The sequence below is a fragment of the Micromys minutus genome, assembly GCF_963924665.1.
Source record: "Micromys minutus genome assembly, chromosome: 22".
NCBI classification, from domain to species: Eukaryota; Metazoa; Chordata; class Mammalia; order Rodentia; family Muridae; genus Micromys; species Micromys minutus.
In genome coordinates this window covers 44480538-44501874 of record NC_137957.1, presented here as the reverse complement: position 1 = coordinate 44501874, position 21337 = coordinate 44480538, and the positions used below count along the sequence as shown (strand labels likewise).

Here is a 21337-nt window from a genome sequence, read left to right as displayed (position 1 = left end):
TTATTAAGCAGAGCCACTCTTAATGTTCATTGTAAAAAATGATCAGACTTTCACATGTTTACAATCTGTGTTATTTAATGAAGACACACCCACCCTGTCGGTCCAGGGTGCACCAGCACTCACGACTCCCCATGTTCAAGGCAAAGCACCAGGACAGTCCTCAGAGGAGCCAGAGTCATAATTTAAAGGTATTTCTCCAAGGTAAAACTACAATCGTTACATACCAAGGCAATACTACATGCTTTACATAGTCCCATGAGAAAAATAATTTGATTGATCCTAATCCCTGATGCAAGGCACGTCAAAGCACCCGCACAAAATGCCCGTGTAAACAGCAGGGCAGTGCACCGTTCAGATCACCTGACCGATACACAGCCTGACCCAGACAGACGGAAACATAAAATCCATCATTGCCACAGCGAAAGGCATGTTAAAATTCCTACTAAGAAACTGCTTCTCTTATTATTCACAGAACAGGCTACCTGACCTCTGTGAAATACAAAAGCCCCGTGGACATTTCACACTGCAAAACCAGCATGCTCCGGGGTATGCATCAAATCAGAGTACTCATGAGTGGTCAGGAGTGAATGCACTAGGCATTTCTGAATACCCACGTTTAACATCCACCAGTCCTGGTGGACTATTTGTAGCACCATGGAAAATTCATTAGTAACCACAAAGGTACAAATTCCAATCAACATTTTCATGAGGCTCACTCAGTCCACAGTAATCAATATCAGTGACGATAATTTTCAAATCACTGACGAATGATTCTCTTTACCTAGCAAGAGAAGTTCTGTATTAGTACATCCCATGTGCACAGCACCAGTTCAGACAGACCATCAAACACTGGAAGCACCGCGGAGATCACTGGAGAGTCCATTCCTTGTTACGGACTGGAAATTCAGTAAAACAGACGAGTAGCAAACAAGTTCCACTGCATTCTCAGGAACCTTCGAGCTCAGCACAGCCTCTGCCTCTGAGACGAGTAACACACAAGAGGCAGAGGCCAATGGAGGGCTCAAGTCCCGTCAGGTAGCCATACAGTGTTTTCTATTCCCAAACAACAGCCCCATACACCACTGGGAGAGAAAGGGGTTCTGAGTTCACCCCAGCCTCGACTCCACGGAGGGTTAGTCGGCTGCAAACATGGAGACTGTCATGTCTGTCTTTTTACCAGCTGGAGTCTTACTAGCATGTCCTTCTTAGGCATTGAAAGGGAAAAGGGCATATATAGGTATGCCCAGTGAAGAATCAACTATAAATATCCAGACTGTTGCTTTTTAAAATTACAGACTGAAGTGACTCCTCAAAGAAAACCAGTTTCTTCATAAATGAAATATAGTATATAAAAAGCTGGAATGATGGGTAATTCAAATACAAAACACAAGTACAAAACACCCTATTGTTTTCTTTCCAAACTACACAGATTCATACAGTTGACTCTACCACACAACCGCTCCATATATAATTACACCACTAGCATAAAGTACTATTAATACTAAAACTGAGCTCTACGTCCTGACCACTGCATTAAAACTGCAGCACTGAGCCAGAGCTGAGGCGTCTTCGCTAAGCATGGCTTCCTTCGTCCTGCTCGTGTGTCCCACAGTTATTAAACGAAGGAATCTGCTCTGCAAACGGTGGTGTCGTCCACTGCCCGTTCAGAACGTCGCCAGGAGCCGACTCTCCACTCGGCTCCGCACTGTTGGCTGCTGGGAAGGAGAAAAAAATCTTTAGTTCATTGTCAAGCTTAAATTGATCTAATTAAGAGATTTTAAAAGTGCACGAAAGAATTATTAAGATACTGAGCGAGCTTTAAAAAACAATGATAAATTATCACTAGATTTCCAGATCGAGGACCGACAAACCATCATTTGCCATTCAAGGAGCGAAACACAAGCTGGTTGGTTTACGAGCCCACTTAAAGTCATCTGTGAGAAGCTTTAGTCACTTAATGACATTTTCACATCAGTATTCTAAAGCTTTAGCAGTTCCTCTCTCTCTAGTATCCCCACCACCCCAGTCCTCTGAAAGGATGAGTCTGGAGGGAAACATACTCAGCCCATTTGAAGCAAAGCCACAGGGTTCACCATTACACGGCGGGTTTTCACCATAGGCGCCACCATACGCTGCCTCGTAGCCTGGATCATACTTTTCTTCCTTAACAGCCATCTTCTTTGCGTCCTCTGTGGGGAAGGTAAAGAAGGACAGAAATTGATATTGTATAAAAGTTTTCTACCCTCTTTCCCGTTTCGGCCTGAGGAAAGCAGGCTCGTGGGCCAGTGAACCCAGAAATGAAGAGGGTTTTGGAACCCGGAAGGTCGCGGACTGCTGTTCCGCGGCTGTCATTATGCCACAGAATGAGTATATTGAATTGCACCGCAAACGATATGGATATCGTTTGGACTACCATGAGAAAAAGAGAAAGAAAGAAGGTCGGGAGGCCCATGAACGCTCAAAGAAAAAAAAATGATTGACTTGAAAGCTAAGCTCTACCATAAACAGTGCCATGCCGAGAAAATACAAATGAAAATGACTATTAAGATGCTTGAAAAGAGAAACACCAAGCAGAAGGATGATGAGGAGACTCCACAGGGAACAGTCCCTGCCTCTCTGCTGGACAGAGGGGCAGTCGAGAGCAAAAGTACTTTCCAACATGATTAAGCAGAAACGAAAAGAAAAGGCGGGAAAATGGGAGGGAGGTTAAGTCCGTGCCCAAGGAGAAACAGAAGTACTGGAAGTTATTCGAACAGGAAAAAGAAAAAAGAAGGCATGGAAGAGCATGGTTACTAAAGTCTGCTCTGTTGGTGATGGGTTTACAAGAAAACCACCTAAATATGGAAGGTTCATTAGGCCAATGGGTCTGCGTTTCAAAAAAGCTCATGTCACACAACCTGTGCTGAAAGCTACCTTCCGTCTGCCTATGCTGGGTGTGAAAAAGAATCCATCATCCCCACTGTACACAACCCTGGGTGTGATCACCAAAGGCACAGTTACTGAAGTGAGTGTGAGCGAGTTGGGCGTGTGACACAAGGAAGCAGGTGATTCGGGGAAAGTACGCCGAGGTACCAACAACCTGAAAACGATGGTGCATAAATGCAGTCCTGCTGGTTTGACAGTGACGTCATACAAGTCCTTCCTCTCACTACCGAAGACTACACACGGTGAGGAAAACACCATCACTGTTTTGTACTTGGTACAGTGTGCACCAAGCAGCCTGACCCCGTGTGCAGATCAAGAAGTATTTATTAAATTGTAAAGGGAAAAAAAAAAAAAAACACTACTCAATTAAAAAAAAAAGTTTTCTAGGAAAATACAGCTGAGTCACATGATTTGCTATTGTCATTTATCTTCTGAAGATTTGTTATTTTTTTCTTTGTGTGTGTGTGTGAGGTTGCATGAGTTTATAGCATTTGGGTGCCCAAGAAGGCCAGAGGACAATGGATCCCCTGGAACTGGAATTACAGGTGTGTGTAAACTGCCTGAAGTGGGTTCTGGGAACCACACCCTGGTCTTCTGCAAGAGCAACAAGTGCTCCCAACCACTGAGCATCTCTCTAGCTCCCTTTGATGCCGTCCCTAAATTCTCTGTAGCATACACTAAGTTAGCTTTTAGGCAGAGATGCTCCTTGGACTCAGGATACTGGGAAAACCATGGTAAAGACCTGTGAACAGAGAGAAAAACCTGTTTCCAGAGCATCTGGGTACAGCGCACTTTTCATTCTTCCTGCTCTAAACCTGCTACTTCTTCCTGTTCTGCACACCGTGATGAGGGAAGGGATGGTAACGAACCTTGCGCGAGCTGCAGGTCAAAGGTATACTGCACTTCCTGAATGTCCGTGTTGCGTTCAATGCCTTTCAGCTGATCTCTTAAGTCCTTCAGCTTAATGTAGTAATGAACCTTGTCCTGGGCTCGAGGAAACTGAGCGCATCTGGCACTGGAAGACGGCATGACGTAGCAAAGCTGGATCAATAAGTTTCAGAGATGTTAACACTTGACTGAATCTACTCGTACTGTGGTCAGAAAAACTGAACTTTATTTGACTTCATAATGACACTTATATGGAAAATCAATCATAAAAGCTGCATTTTAAGATCCACAAGTGTAGCTTGCTCTGAGTTCTTTTATCATCAACTATGGACAAAGCCTGTGCATAATTAATTTATAAATGTCCCTAGAAATTGGATGAAATAGCAGAAGTGAAAGGTGGAGGGAAAGATGCTTGCATTTATCATGTAGACTGGTGACAAACTGTCCTTCAAAGATCAAAACTCACTTTTTGTTCTCTGCACGTGAGATAATGAACTATTATATTTATGGCAATTTTTAAGTTGGTTTTCCTTTATTTGCTTTGAGACTTCCTCGTCACATACTATATTTTGCTTTGATTATAGAATTCTTAGAAACTCCTGATTTTTAAAAAAGATTTATTTATTATGTATACGCATCATTCTGCCTGAATGTACGCCTGCAGGCCAGCAGAGGGCACCAGATCGCTTACAGATGGTTATGAGCCACCATGTGGTTGCTAGGAATCAAGCTCAGGACCTTTGGAAGAGCAGCCAGTGCTCTTAACCTCTGAGCCACCTTTCCAGCCCAAGAAACTCCTGATTAACGCAGACGTGTGGGTGTTAGCATGTTTTGTAATAGCACATTTTCAACATATTCTTCAATGAAAATGATCCAGAGTAGACTGGCTGGAGGTGGTGGCACACCTTTAATCCTGGCACTCAGAAGGCAGAGGCAGATGTAGGCTTGAGGACAGCCTTGTCAAATGCACCACACAATGAGATCCCTGCCTGCCTCTTTCCCCTCCTCCCCTCTCCCACACATGAATAAGAGAGAATAAAAAAGTAAACTGCTCTCACTTCCAGCTAAATCACTAGCAACATCAACAGCTTTGTAGACTACACTGTGGAAGACAGATGCAGGGCTGTCTAGAGAACCACCACCATTGCCATAGTTACTTCTTGGCTGTCAACCGACCCACATCTGGACTCAGCTGTGAAGAAGGAACTTCGACTGAAGGATCACCCAGATCTACCTAGCCCTCCGCCTTGTCTGTGAGGCACTTTCTTAGTTAGCCAGTTAGTTTTGGGGTGTGTGTGTGGTATGTGTACCAGTGGAAGTAGGAGTCAGTTCTCTCCTTCCAAAATAAAGAGTCTGGGAATTGAACTCAGGCTGTCAGGCTTGGCAGAAAATGCCTTAACCACTGAGCCATCCTGCTGGCCCCACAAAGCATTGCCTTAGGTGCTAACTCTGGAGAGGGAGAGCCCAGCGACTGTGAGAACTGCTTATTTAGTCTGATGAGCTCGCTTATTTGCTTAACTTTTTAAAGATTTATTTATTTGGATGTGCATGGTGTTCTGCATGGATGAGTACCTGTGTGAGGGTCCCAGAACCCCTGGAACTGGAGCGGCAGACAGGAGTGAGCTGCCATGTGGGTGCTGGGAACTGAACTTAGTCCCTCAGGAATGACAGTGGTGCTGAGCATGAAGCCATCTCTCCAGCCCAGAGCCCGAGTTTTATACGAAAGGGGGGGGGGGGGGAGAATGGGAACAAAAGAAAGCTGAGGTGGTAGAGTAATCGCCTAACATGCAAGTTGGTTGGATCTCCAGCACAAAAAACAAAACAAAAAAAGACAAACAAAACCCTACACTTTAATAATGATAATAAAAAAAGAGTAAACAAAATCAGAAACAAATGTCTGCAGATACTCTGGAGATCAGTTTGAAAATCACTGTTCAGGGCTAAACAGATAACTTAGTGGTAAGAGCTCTGGCTGCTCTTGCAGAAGACCCAGGGTTCAATTCCCCAGACCCACACGGTGGCTCACAATGTCTGCAACTCCAGTCCTCGGAAATTAGATACATTCTTCTGGCCTCCATGGGCCATGTGGCTGTATATAGACATATGTATATAGATAGATATGTATATAAACAGATCCATATGCAAAAATAAACGAATGAATGAATGAATAAATAAATAAATAAATAAATGAAATATTTAAACAAAAGAGAAGGCAAGCAAGAAAGCTTCAGGGCTGTCTCGTGATACCTTTGTGACAGTACCAAACAATTTGGCTGGCTGTTTCTCTAGCATGTTCAGCTCTAAAATTAAGCTGGGGTTAAATATTCAAATGAAGTAGTTAATTTTACCAATGAGGATACCAATGGACACATTATATACGTATGTATGTCTGAATCTATGCAGTATGTACCAGTTCCTCTGACGTTTAGCTGACAAATACTTTTTAAATAAAACTCTTAACTGCATCTGAAAGTCTAAGCCAGTAATTATTTAAGAAAACAGGTGGATTCTCTTATGGCAAAATGACGTCTGAGGCAGATGGGAAGGAAGGACAGTCAGCTGGAAGCCCCTGGCTTACAGATGCACTCAGAAGACTTACAGTTTCTGTGTCTGGGATCTTGTGGGGTTGAAGCCCAAATTCCAAGTTCTTAACCTTTACTCCAAAAACTTCTTTACTGAAAATTTCGTAAATACCTAAAATAAAACACAAACATATTTAACACTGCCCTTGCCATTCTTATAGAAAAAAGATTAAAAATAAAAAAATAATCCTTACATTTTCCATTAAACACCGCTATTCGTGGCTGATATTTCTGCAGTTTCTGCACTAGGATACGCCCTCCTTCCCGAAACTCTTTGCTGGAATTGAATTGAGAAGCAGTGAGGAGAATAAACAGAGCAGTGTCTGTAGGGTGCTGCCATCAGGGGCCCCTCGACACATGCAGTTTTAGATCTTGGTTCGGATCGGCTCCATACAATATTCCTAAGTAGGTGTGAGGCGCCCGCAGCAACATGAAAGTTAAGTTCTATAGCTACCTAGACAGATCCTTGCTGCCCGGCGTCGTTCGTTCCACCATGTTGGTGAATCCAATGCCGTATTTCCCGGGTAAGGTGTGGTCATCCATGTGATTCAGCTGCACCTCACTCAGCCCAGACATGAACAGACACTTCCCTGTGAAAAGAGGACTGACTCTGTTACTTCCACGGAAAGTGAAAAACTTCTATCAAAAAAACGATGTTGCTAAAACTGAAGGGAAATAAAGAACTTCAAACACGCTAAAAGTTAGTAACCTATATCAAATACCATAATGAACAACAACGGCTAATTTCTGAGTCTAATAATCATAATTCCCCACAAGAAACTATCACCTTTGCACACGGCTTCAAACCCCCTGAGGGTGGAGGAATCTAAGACACACTTCCTCAAAATTTTAAAATAATAGGGATGATATGTTGCTAGTTTCGGAAGTACATTATTACTTAGCCTAGACATCTGAACCTTACTCTCAGACAAGCAGCGTTGTCTGAGGACATACACATCTGCAGCAGGCGTGGTGAAGGATCTGAATGCACACCTTGCATGTGTAGAGCAATGCAGTATTAGAACCCGTTTTAAAACTCCCTATCAAAGAATAAGACTTTGCTACTCTCTCCTTTTATAGAAACTGTCTCAGACCAAAGCATTTTATACATAACCAACAGCCAACAATCAATCAATTTAAGAAACTTTCGTTTGTCTATGGGTGTATCTTAGGAATTCTATTGCTTTGATAAAGACCACGACTAGGGCTGGAGAGATGGCTCAGCGGTTAAGAGCACTGACTGCTCTTCCAGTCCTGAGTTCAATTCCCAGCAACCACATGGTGGCTCACAACCATCTGTAATAGGATCTGATGCCCTCTTCTGATGTGTCTGAAGACAGCTACAGTGTACTCATAAGTAAACAAATCTCAAGAACAACAACAAAAGATCATGACTAAATGTGACTTGGGGAGGAAAGGGTTTATTTCAACTTACATCTCTCAGGGCACACTCCATCAATGAAAGAAGTCAGGGCAGGAACTCAAGGCAGGAACCTGGAGGCAGGAAGTGATGCAGAGGCCATGGAGGATGCTCCTTACTGGCTTGCTCAGCCTGCTTACTTTATACAACAAGGCCATCAGCCCAGGGGTGTGATCACCCACAGTGAGCTGAACCTTCCCATAGCAATCACTAATCAAGAAAATGCCCAGAGCCCAATATGGTGGTGAGACTTTCTCAGTGGTTCTTGTCAAAGTATGCTGAGCTTGTGTCACATTGACAAAAAAAAACATAAAACAAACCCAACCAGAAAAGGGTGTTTTGTCTAGGGTGTTGTGTACCATGGGTGGGGCTGGTACCAAAAGAGGGGACCCGGTCCTCTAGAACTGTAGCTACAGATAGTTGTGAGCCACCGTGTGGGTACTGGGCATCAAACCTGGGTGCTCTGGAAGAGCAGCCAATGCTCTTAACCTCTTGAGCCATCTCTCCTGCCCCATAATCAATACTTTTTATGTCTCCAAGAAAATAAAACTGATAAAAATCTGGAATCATCAATACTTTTGTCTACACTGTCACAATAAAGTGTTATTGTTACTATATCTATGAAGTACACACATACACATACACATACACACACACACACACACACACACACACACACACACACACACACACACACTCAAAAGCAGCCAAGGCCAGATGGTAGTGCATGCCTTTAATCCCAGCACTTGGGAGGCAGAAGCAGGCAGGTATCTGTAAGTTCAAGCAAACCGGGTCTACAGAGGAGCTCCCGAATAGCCAGGACCACAGAGAGATTCTGTCTCAAAACACCCCTCCCCCCAAAAAAAGAAAGAGAGAAAACAAAAACAAAACAACAAAAAAACAACAAATAAATGAACTCTTGAAACCATCCGAGCAAAGAGCAAGCAGAGGCTAGCCCAACTGTAGACCACATGCCTAGCATGCTCAGAGTCCTGGCTTGGAGCCCTAGCTCCACAAACCCTCCAGGAAGCACTCTTTCCTGCCCTCTACTCTCCACTAATACAAAAGTACAGTGGCAGGGCACAGCAGACCCTTGACGTACGTACTCGGGGAGACATGCAACGTGTGCAGCTTATTCATACCACTGCTGCTGTAAAGTCAGCCCGTTAATCCTACTAAGAAGAATCCTACTCAAAAGTGACTTTGAAAAAGCAGACACTTACAGAAGTGATTTCCAGGCCCAGGGTAATGATGCCCTTTGTAAGCAGCCATCAATCCTGGGTTAATGCCGATCTGAAAACAAAGCAATTAAACACTTTTATAATTAAAGTAGGGCTTAAAAACTGGGACAAAAATTCCATTGTTTCATAATCAAAATCCATATAAACACAGGCTGTTCTGTTACTGCCACGCCCCTACACCATGCATTATACTTAATTATTCTGTTTTTTCCTAAAATAAAATAAAATAAAAATAAAATTAAACAAAGTTCACTACTAAAAAGGGGGGGAGGTGCTGGAGGAATGGCTCAGTGGTTAAGAGCACTGACTGTTCTTCCAGAGGTCCTGAGTTCAATTCCCAGCAACCATATGGTGGCTCACAACCATCTGTAATGGGATCTGACACCCTCTTCTGGTGTGTTTGAAGACAGCTACAGTGTACTTATATAAAGTAAGTAAATCTTTAAAATAAAAAAAGAAAGAAAAGAAAATAGCCAGGCGCTGGTGGTACAGCCTTTAATCCCAGTACTAGGGAGGCAGAGGCAGTCGGATTGCTGAGTTTGAGGCCAGCCTGGTCTACAAATCGAGTTTCCAGACAGCCAAGGCTATAGAGAAACTTGGTGTGGAAAAACACCAAGACAAACAAAAGCCTTCTTTCCAGAAGAATGCTTTGTGTAAGAACCACTGTTAACTAAAGTTAATCCTTTGGTGCTATCTACTGTCAAACAAGGATAAACATTCTTACAATCACGATATCCAGATTGAAGGTCAAGATGTCAGGAAGAGTCTTGGTCAGAAGCTCAGCCTCAGAGACGCCATTGAAACGGTCCACTTTCCGTTTCACTTTAAACGTGTCAGTGATTTTCTCTTGCTTTTCTTTTGACTTTGTGGACTTGCCGGATTTCTTTGATGCAGCAGGTTTTTTGGGCTCCACTGGGTCCTGGGGCTCTGCTGCTCTGGTTTTCCTTTTCCTCCTCTTTGGAGCCTCTGAAACAATGATCCCCAGAATGTGGTGGTGACAGAAACTGCAGGTGATTCCATGAACACCCCATTACCTAATCCCAAGTATGGCCTTGAACTTCCGTCTCCTCTGCAGCTTCCCCTCCTCTCCCTCTCTCTGTCTAGGCACATCTGATAGTCACACACTCATCTTCTGTACAGTATCAGTTGGGTTCTTGGTTTCCCCAGGCACCTATAAACCACTCTATGGCTATTCTAAGTACATAAATCATTAAGAAAACAAATATTTGAACAAGGCCAGACAAGGTGGTCCACTTCTTTAATAGTGTTCAGGAGGCAGGTAAAGAATTTCATGAGTTGAAGGTCACCCTGTTCTATTATAGACTAAGATCCTGTCCTCAAAGGGAAAGGTTGTCTTTTTATTTTTTTAAGATTTATTTATTTCATGTATGTGAGTACACTGTCACTGTCTTCAGACACACTAGAAGAGAACATCGGATCCTATTACAGATGGTTGCTGGAATTTGAACTCAGGACCTCTGAAAGAGCAGTCAGTGCTCTTAACCACTGAGCCATTACTCCAGCCCCAAAGGAAAAGGTTTTTAACTCACTTCCTACTAGTAGACACACAGGTGGCTTATGGCCTGTTTTATAAGTCATGAAGAACAGACTGCTCCGCACACATTCAGAGAGACTCAAAGGTGCTGAAGACAAGCTCTCTCTGAAGGCAGCGCTGCTCAAAGGTAAGAACAGAACTGTGTTCTCAGGACCTCCACATACTGACAGAACACATTAAGGCTAAACATTGTCTGTTGAGGCCTACTCTGCACATTAGAGTATGTAACATCACCCACCATTTCTACCCAACAAACATCAGTCCTGACAGTCCAGTGTGTCCCTTGACAACCATAGGGTCTCCTGAGGCACTCTTGGCTGAGAAAGAGACTCAGTTATTCAACAGGAAGCCTGGGCTCCCTAATCTTTTGAGTCTTTGAATGCCTTCCTGTTTTCTCTGGCCCCATTCTACTGTGTATTTCCCCAACCAAGCCTGGGAGGTCTCTTCAGTCACTCCTTACCAGGGCTAGCAGCTAGAGAGAGACCCCTAGTTCTCAGTGTCTGCAAACACGGAAGTGAGGCAGGAGACAACCTCAGCCAGTAAGTTAGATGTGGCCCTGGAATTATGAGGCAACCGTGAGCGCAGCCCTCATATAAATGATGCTACTGCCACCCAACCACCTCCTAAAGCTATGTGGCTTCTCTTCTAATTCTTAACTCAGTGTGTGGCACTTCAGGCAACCAACTGCATGTGAGAAATCTATGCCTGCTTTAGATAATGCTTGAGACTGGCCACCAAAGTTCCTATGTTTGATGCTTAAGACTAAGGACTTAGGATGATGCTTCGCTGGGAGATGTGAAACTGTAAAGAGGAGGAGCCAAGTAAGTGGTCCTTAGGTTAAGGGGGCTTGGAGGGCGGATGCCCTTAGAAGGCAACATCAGCTCCCTTTCTCTGTGGCTTCCTGTCTGGTGGTGTGATTCTCTCACATGAACCTCTGCCAATGTGGTACCATCTGCCGTGAGACCTTTCTCAGAGCTGAGCAAATGCTGAGGCCATGCCTCTGAACCTTCAGAACTGTGCACAAACCCCTTTCTCAGGGCTGGAGAGATGGCTCAGTGGTCAAGAGCACTGGCTGCTTCACTGAAGACCTGTTTTGATTTCTGGTACCCACCTGGCAGCTCACAACCTTCTGTGACTCCAGTTCCAAGAGATGCCATATCATTTTCTGTTCTCAGAAGGTACCAGACATGTAAATGGTTCACAGACTTGCAAGTAAAACACCCATACACATAAAAAATTAGCAGAACACATACACACAAACCTTTTTGAAAAATATTACTAAAAAATGTTAGTCAACATCAAGTTCGTCATTTTAATAATGTAAGGGACTACAAGGGACTACATCCGGTACTTTTTGGTTTCTTCTTCTCACTTAGCATCTATGTGAAAAACATCAACTGTAGCCAACAAACTGCACCTTTCGAGTACTTTGCAACTCTTTCTCCGTGTGCTCCAATGTTCTTCATATCTGCCCACTGCTCCACTCTGTGCCTTCGAGCCAGTCTTGCTCTTAACATACCCTCCAGACTTCTAAATGCCCATCCAGTCACTCCTCGGCTCCCGCTCTTCCAACAGCTCCCTACTGCTTTGGGAACAGCAGTGTGCACTCTTGAGAGTCCGTGTAAGCCTGCCTGCCTCACGTGCTCCCATTTCCACCATCTCCTTTACTCCAGAATCCAATGACTCACCATCACTGTTTCTCAGCTGACACCGCCCTCCTTTGTTGTGACAGTCTACCTCGTCTGTGGAGCTCCTATTACTGATCTGCTGCCTCTGAGCGCCTGGACCAAACTAATGCCAATGCTGTGAGGTCTCTGCTCATCCATCCTGTGCCCTCTGCAGCACTAACTGTGCTTTGCTGGAGGCGGAGGCATCAGGGTGACCATGTAAGATTTACCTGGTACAGGTTCCTGCCCAGGAGCATCTGCTGGCACCTGCTGTCCAGTCACGGCTGCCATGTTAGTAGCATCTGCTGGCACCTGCTGTCCAGTCACGGCTGCCATGTTAGGAGCTTCTGCCATCATTTGTTGAAATGGAAATGAATACAAAGCTTGAACTTGCTCCAGAGAATAGCTGAAAGAACAGGTAGGTGTGAGTTATGTTACCACAGGAAGAGCTGCCCAAGGGTGAGTTTAAATAATTAAAGAATTGTCAGAATCCAAATAGTTTATAGCCAGACAGTAGTCATCATTCAGGTAATAGGAGAAAAGGAAAGTCTATTCTCTGGGAATACTTTCTTGACTTTACCAAGAGTACACACACACAGACACACACACACAGACACACAGACACACAGACACATACATACACACAGACACACACACACATACAAACACACAGACACACACAGACACACACACATACATACACACAGACACAAACACACACAGACACACACACATACATACACACAGACACAAACACACATACAAACACACAGACACACACAGACACACACAGACACACACACACATACACACACACACACACACACACACACACACACACACACACGCTAACTCTTACTGTTCAGATACGCCACCAACACCACTTGCCTGCACCTTCTCTGAAATGAGATTACAGGAACTTCCAAGTGACAGGCTTGGAGGACTATCCATCCATATGAATTAAAAAACCATAAATACAAAATATAGCCCCACAAGCACTGCTCCACATCATGGCACAAAAATTTCCCTATTCGAACAGTATAACAGCTTTTCTTTTGGCTTCTTTGTGTGAACTTTTTAAAGTATACTCATTAGATTTGGCTTTTTTGTTATTGCTAGCCTTTTGTTTTACTTATTGCTTACTACTTTGTAGACAGTAGAAATGGATTATTTTGTAAATATCTGTTCAACCTATGAAACAAAACTCTCCAACCTCTTTTGAGCATGCCTTAAACTTCATTAAAGCAAAGCATGCAGGCCATGCTGATGTACACCTGGATTCCAGCCCAGTTACAAAGAGACCCTGACTCATAACACAGAAAGCAAGTAGCCAGCGGAAACCCACTCCAAACCTCAAGCCTTCAACACTCTCCCTCCCCACCTCCCACGTGTGTGTGCGCATGTGTGTGCGTGTGTGTGCTTTGTAGGGAAAGAAGATCTCTGAAAGCAGAGGTCAGGGCTGGAGAAATGGCGCCCACTGTTCTCAGAGGGTCTGGGTTCAGTTCCCACAACAGGCAGTTCTCAAACTCCTGTGACTCTTGTTCCCAGGGACTGCACACCCTCTTCTGGACACTGTGTGCACTTTTACATGGGTGGTGTGCCTATACACTCTCCTATACACCCAAACACACATAAATACAAAAGCAAAGGTCAAACAAGCCACTCTGTAGTAAGATTTATCTCAGTAAAATGGAAGTCAAAAGGTAACATAACTGCTGGCCAGTGGTGGCACACCCTTTAATCCCAGCTCTCAGGTGTGTGAAATCTCGTTCAGGCCAGCCTGGTCTACAGAGCAAGTACCAGGATAGCCAGAGCTACACAGAGAAGCCCTGTCTTGAGAAAGCAAAACAAACAAAAACAAAGTTTACACAAACTAAAGAATGTCCTAGATAACCTTAAATGACACACACTACCTCTGCTCCCTTCTCTGCCCATTCCCTGGGGAGGAGCACCTTCCCCTAGCTCAGCCCATTCAAGAACGTTATGCTAACAGCCACGTGTGCCCTGAGACTTTCTGCCCGTGAGCACACATGATGAAACGAACAAGAAATACTCTGTAAGTCTGTCATGGCTTCTCTGCCCCTGCTCTGAGTCCTGAGCTATCAGAGGCCCTGGATAAGACTCTTGCGCAGTACTCCTGGAGTTCCCTCTCCAATTCCTCAATCAGCTTCAAATCCTCAGCACAGGTCACACAGGGGACAGAGGATGAGAGACTCTGAGAGGCTAGCTTGTGGTGCTGCATGCTCACAAAGGGCCTGATTCCAGCGGATAGCCACTTTGATTTCAAGAAGGGTTGCTAGAGAGAAGATCAGGAACCAAGGAGGCATATTAACTCTTCCTTTCGAGTTTTAGTTCTTTAAAACAAACAAACAACACTCCAAAAGAACAGTAATCTGAAAAGTTAATTTTATGTCTTAAGAGTGTCATCTGCATATATATATATATATATATATATATATATATATATATATATATATATATATGCAGTGTGCACATGCAGTGCCTGTGGAGGTCAGAAGAGGGCGCCAGGACCCTATACCTGGACTTACGGATAGTTGTGAGCCTCCATGTGGGTGCTAGGACTCAAACCAGGCCCTTTATAACTGTTAAGCTTTCTCTCTGCTCCCAAACTTGTATTTCTTTTGATACAGTTCTCAGATTATATAATGGCTCAATAAAGTATCACAGCAACATGAGAAAATACAATTCAGCTACTAAAAGGTCATTAGTATTGTGAAAAAAATATAGAAAAAGTATATTTAAAGTATTTTACGTAGGGATTTGTTGTTGAGACAAGGTCTCACGTAGTCCAATCTGGCCTTGTCTCTACATAGTTTGAGGAGACCTTGAACTTCTCCTCCTGCCTCTGTTTCCCGAGTATTGGGGTTATGAGCATGTATGATGAGACCTGGCCATGAGAATTAAAGTTATCATCGTGGGACTAGCTTCCTAACACCCAACAGAAAGGTGGAATATACACGGGTGCATGCAGAGGTCAGAGGTCACTACCAAGTCTCTTCCTCATCATTCTGCCTTAGTTTCTGAGACAGGGTCTCTCACTGAACCTGAGTCTCCACTGGCTAACAAACCAGAGACCCTCCTGTCTCTGCCTACCCTGTGCAAGCAGACAGTCAGAAGCCCAAATTTCCACATAGGTAATGCAGCAAACATTTTACCAAATATGACATATATGTACACAGAAACCTTCATATATTTGAATACTAGAAAACCAGGATTCTGGATAACGTAACTTTTCTTTTACTGAATGCTAGTCAAATCCACAAGTGGCACAAACTCGCTTCAGGTTGTTTAAATTCCTTGCTTTTTCCCAAATGATTTGTGTGTACCCATGCTCATCTGCATGAGTTTATGTGCATGGCATGCATCTGTGGAGGCCGCAAGGAGAAGTCAGACCCTGTAACTGGAGTTACATGCAGTTGGGAGCAAACCTGTGGGTGATGGGAACTCATGCCCTCTGCAAGACCAGGCAGTACTCTTGACTACTGAACCATCTTTCCAGCCCCTACTCAAACATTTAAAATATATGTCACATGCATGCTTGTACACATGCACACACTCACTCGTGCCTTCCTGGGCTAGAATTCTGCAGTGTTCCTGAAAGCTAAGTCTCCAGGAGAGGGGCAGCAACAAGGAGAACTGAGCCACCACCCCCAGTCCCAGTGTCCCCTCCCTTGCTGTGACAAATCTGCTGAGCTCTGAACAGACCCTGGACTCATTCTGTTCCTGGTCGGTATGGCAATACCTGAAAAAGGAAAAGCAACTTAAAGGAATTGCTTATTCTCACTCTCAGTTCAGAATACAGCCCACAGTGTGAGGGAAGGCCAGGCAGCATGAGCCACTTGGTCCATGTGCTGACCAGGAGGCAGAGAAAGGGGAATGCGGTGCTTAGCAGGCTCTTTCCTTCCCACTTTGTGGAGTCTGCATCCCGGCCCAGCAGACTCCTAAGGATAAACAGGGAAATTACAGGACACAAGAAGGGGAAGTCTTTTATTCCAGAGTCTGGTTGAGAGTCAGAAATGCTAACACAACACATAAAATCACAATTCCCTATAGAGACTGCCCATCTTTCTAAAGACATACAAGTAAGGATACTTAAAAACTACAAACTAGGGGCTGGAGAGATGGCTCAGTGGTTAAGAGCACTGACTACTCTTCCAAAAGTCATTAGTTCAATTCTCAGCAACCACATGGTGGCTTACAACCATCTGTAATGGGATCAGATGTCTTGTTCTGGTGTGTCTGAAGACAGCTGCAGTGTACTCATATATATAAAATAAAATCTTAAAAAAAAAAAAAAAAAAACTCAAAGTAAGCTTAATCAGGCCTTGCTGATTGTGGCCTTGAGTTTAACTGTATTGCATACACTGCTCTCAAGTCCCTAAATCTAAATAATGCACCTGATACGATCACTCAGGATTTTACTGTCAAGGTGTGGTGTGAAAGAGAATGGCCTACAGAGGCTCAAATATCTGCATGTTCAGTTCCTGGTTGAAGAACTATTTGGAAAGGATTTGGAGGCGGTGGGTAGCCTGGTAGGAGGAAGTGTGTCACTTGGGGCTGGGCTCTGCTGTGCTCAGGTCAGGATGGAAAGCTCTAGGCTACTGTTCAAGGGCCACATCTGTTTGCTCCCCACCATGACGCTGACTGTTGATACTACCATGGTAGCGCCTCTGGAACTGTAGGCAAAGCACCTAATTAAATGTCTCTTCACAGCAACCCGACGAATCCGAGTATCTTCTTTTCACTTAAGTCTTAAACCTTGCTACAAACTGTATTCCCTGAGCAAAATAGGAGAAAGACAGATTTATATATAACCACTGAAAACACCTGTGGACTTTCCCCTGAGACGCTGTATGTGTTAGGTCTGTACTATGTCCTTTTAAACTAAGCTTGTCGTCCTGTCATACCCCCCACCCCCACCTCTATGCCTGGGCTAGTGATGTGGCCCATCAGGTAAAGGAACTTGCCACCAAGCCTGGTGACCTGAGCCTGATCTGAAACCCACAAGAAAACTGTCCTGGGACAGTCATACTTATGCTGTGTGGCACATGGGCACACACACACACACACACACACACACACACACACGCTCGTGAGCATGAGCGCACCCACACACAGACAGAGGTAAAATAATAAATAATCACCACCCAACAAGCTCCCTGGATTTGCTTGGATCTGACTCATCCTGACACTCTCCTGGGCAATGCAGTCCAACACCCAGCTTGACGGAGCAGAGGTCTGCAAGGGGGGCAGACCACCACTGGTAACACCACCACATTCAGGGCAGGGCTCCTCAGTTAAACGGCTCTGGAAACTCCCTCAACACAGACCCGGACGTGTGTCTTCTAGGTGATTCCAAGACAGTGATGAACTCCACAGGCCCCAGACCTGCCCTCTCTGTGAAACATAAGGGCTCCTAAGCCACACAGAAGTGCCCCATTCTCTTTTCTTCTTGCATCAGCCGGTCTCACTTGATGCACACTGCCTGTTTCCTGTGCTAGCTGCTGCTTTCTTCTCTCTGGATACATCCTACTGACCTCCCGTTTCCAGAACTGATTCCTACAGCTGCCTGTGGCCTCTCAACAGATATGGCTGATTAAGAGGTCGATGGGGTCACTACATTGTATGCCTGTAATCCTAGCACGGAGGCAGAGGAAGGAGGATGAATATGAATTTGATGCTTGCTTGGGTCACAAAAAGTCTACCTAATACGATTCTGATCTGCTGTTTTAAACCTTTTAAGGTTTTGTCTAGAAACAGTAAGAAACGTCTTTAATTTTAAGTTATTCTACACTATTTTAAGGGTCTAGGATGCCATTTTCAAAATACCTTCGATCATCTCACTAGAACAAGCATACATCATACGGAATACCCACAAACAGTTAGCAGTGCTAAATGAGCTGAATGCTCTACAGGCGACTGTCTGGTAATGTATTCAAATACCAAATACTGGTCCCCAAGATCTAGATGCCCCCCCAAAGGAGTTTCTCAGGGATGAGAAGATCTTCACATATACCAACTTTTGTTCAGTAAGCCTTGCCTCCCCACCCCCTCCACCCCCAATAATCCTGATCGGTTAATAAAGATGCCCACAGCCTGGTCTGGACAGAAGAGGGGGACCGAGCGAAAGTTCTTGGGCTTGAGGTCTCAGGAGGGACCACCAGAAAGAGGAGAAAGAAGTCCCAAGGGGGTAGCATGGGTCATGAGCACATGGCCACCAGGGCTGGCCTAATGCAGAAGGAACAGCATGAACAACACGGCAAGTCATAGCTCAGGGAGTGAGACAGGGAAGCAGATAAACCAGCAGAGGCTGATGTCTACCCAGCTCTAGTGCTTTAAGGCTTATTACAAAATCTAAAGGTTTTTGTGTCTTGTATTTGGGAACTACATGATCCAAGGCGGGGTAGAACATCCCAAATAGTATTTACTACAACACATGGAGCTCCAGGGAACTGGTAATGTGCACCGTGTAGGAACACCACATACAAATCTGTTGCTGACAGTGCAACACGGAGAATGTACACTCACCAGTGCCTTAGCTCCTACATACAGAGTGCACAAAGACTTTAGGACTAATCAGAATTTCCAGTTTGTGCCAGGCCTGGTAGAAAAGGCCCATAATCCCAGCCATTTGGGAGGCTGAGGCTTAAGTCTCGTGAATTTAAAGTCCACCTGAGTTACAGAGTGAGTCTAAGGGTAGCCAGGGCAACACAGCAAGAGCTTGCAAAATACAGAGTAAGAAGATGGCTGGGGACATGACTCAGAGTGGTAAGGCGCTTGCTTAGACACTGGAGGCCCTGGGCTCAATCCCCAGCCACACCCTCCCAATTAATAATAACAATCGAAGTTCATTTTAACATCAATTTAGTAGTATGACATCAAGGTCCCCCCACACACAATTTGGTCTTGGGGGAGAGAGACAGACAGACCACACACACACACACACACACACAAACACACACGCACCAAATACTCTAGACTTAGCATCCACATGGAGTTGAGTATTACCTTCTTCTTTCTGGAAACAAACTTATCCGAACACTGCTCACATGCCTTACTCTCTTGTGTTTTTTTCCCCTCCCTGTGCTTACATGTGAGACTCTCTTGTTAATGACTCATTAATGCATCCATTCAGCATTTATTTATGTAGACTCCCCGATTCAATCTATCTGTTCTACAAACCCTTCTGAAAGTTGGACTGGGACATTCGCCACCTTCACCAGCAGGACAATGGCACCCTGCAGTTGGTAAACTGCTGAACAGAGCTGGGGATGGATCTACCTGTCCTGTGAGCAGAGACCCGTTTGCAATGTGCCCTTGAATCTATAAGTGGTAAACCAGGCTTTCATTTACTCCCATGGGCTGCCAACAGCCCCCGTTAATCTAGCCAAAGGTGTACAATAATACAGCCCTCGAAAGGGGGTTGGGGACTGAAGACAGAATCTCTTGCCTAAGTTCAGTGTCCATTCGCCACTTAGAGGCAAGCTAATTCTTCGCCAGGCCTAATACCTAAATCAGTATTCCGTTTACCTGCGAAGACCTTGCCATCTTGTTTTTCTTACTTAGCTTTCTGTGAAGTCTCAAATCTCCAAACCTATACTTTGGCAGGTCCGTCCTGACATCCCCAACACCCTAAGGGACAATTTTAAAGACCATCCCCAAACTGAAGGCATCCCAGAGATTGTACCGGAAAGGCACAATTTCTAGATTGCCTTTCTTGGCCTGTTATACTCGCTCCGGAGGAACAGCATCCACCACCCTGCGAGGATGCGGAGGACGCCGCCGCAAGCCCATCCACAGGGCACCCGCTCCGCCTTCACAGCCCACGGAGACGGAGGGTGAAGAAGAACCGCGGGCGGAGGCTGCGGCCGTGCACACACCACCTTTTAAAGCTCGCGCGGACCCGAGGCTGAGGACCTGCGCGGACCCGGGTAAGGGGAGCTGGGGGGGGGGTAAGGTCCCCACCGCGCACGCGCAGGCCGGCCTTTGTGCGGGCCGCGGCCCTGGCCGACCCCAGCCGCGAGCGCCTGCGTTACCTGCGCGCCGCCTCCGCGTCCATGGCGGCACCGCTGAGGGTGCGGCGACTCCTGCCGAGCCCACGGACGTTCGCTCTGCGGCTCGGCGAGAGGACCCACCACACGATCGGGCCGGCCGGTGGACGGACAGCGCTGGCCTAGGCCCCTCCCACGCTGCTACATCACCCTGACGGGTCCACAGCGCACTTCCGTCCCCCTCCGAGGAGGCCAGCGGGCTCGCCGTCACGTGACACAGGCCAGGCCAATGGCGTCCCCTTTTCGGGGCACCCGGGCCACCGCTTAGCCTTTCGGGAAACGCTGAGTTCGGAGAGGTTGGGGAGCGCCCAGCTGACGTCAGCTTTTGTGGGCTCTAAGTTTCCTTGTGTGTGTGGGTTAAGGGTGACGACCTTTGTGGTGTGTAGGTGGCCGGTTGTGCTTGGTGACAAATTCATGTCTTTTCACCCCAAATTATGTGCGGATTAAAAGCTACCTGTCCTGGGGGTCGCAGAGCCTGAGCTACCAACCAGGGAGCCTGCAGGAACTGGACCTAGACACCCTACACGTTTGTAGCAAAAGTGCAGCTTTGTGTTCATGTGAGTCTCATAACAAGTGGAACAGGGACTGTCTAGGTCTCGGTGTCTTGTCAGTGGATCCATCGCGGACTGGGGGAAGGGGATTAAGTAGTTGGGCCTCAGTGGGAAAGGATGTGTCTGGACCTGCTGAGATTAGATACCCAAGAGTTGGGTAGTACCCAGAGAGGACTTCCCCTTCTGTGAGAAGAGAAGGGGGCAGGATTTGTAAGGGTGGGACTAGAAGGAGAGGAGGGAGGAGGGCTGTGATCCAGACATAAAGTTAATTTAAAAACTAAAATATAAACACCCCTCCCCCAAAAAAAACTACCTGTCATGCTTAGGTAGCCTAGCATTTGGGAGAGAGGCAGGCAGGACTAAGATAGGTTCACCTGTATAAAGAGCGAATTCTAGGACAGCCAAGACTACACAGAAAAAACTCTGTCGCAAAAAA

At 45.5% G+C, this 21337-nt stretch overlaps 1 protein-coding gene and 1 pseudogene across 3 annotated transcripts; one reads left to right on the top strand and one right to left on the bottom strand.

Moving 5' to 3' along the window:
* Positions 1 to 81: 81 nt before the first annotated feature.
* Positions 82 to 20487, bottom strand: TDG (thymine DNA glycosylase). Of its 2 annotated transcripts, none has more exons than XM_080935075.1 (10): positions 20336 to 20487; positions 12509 to 12684; positions 9781 to 10022; positions 9039 to 9108; positions 6850 to 6985; positions 6590 to 6672; positions 6413 to 6507; positions 3795 to 3966; positions 2061 to 2189; positions 82 to 1715 (listed from the first exon to the last, which is right to left on the bottom strand). In XM_080935075.1, exons 1-10 carry the CDS (start codon positions 20356 to 20358, stop codon positions 1573 to 1575), a joined length of 1269 nt encoding a protein of 422 aa, XP_080791201.1. In that variant the 5' UTR covers positions 20359 to 20487; the 3' UTR covers positions 82 to 1572. The 2 variants fall into 2 exon arrangements, with proteins under 2 accessions (XP_080791201.1, XP_080791202.1); XM_080935076.1 differs by having other exon boundaries at positions 82 to 1712.
* Positions 2354 to 3119, top strand: LOC308434889 (ribosome biogenesis protein NSA2 homolog; annotated as a pseudogene). Its single transcript has one exon. The product of its transcript is annotated as a ribosome biogenesis protein NSA2 homolog (transcript).
* Positions 20488 to 21337: the final 850 nt, after the last annotated feature.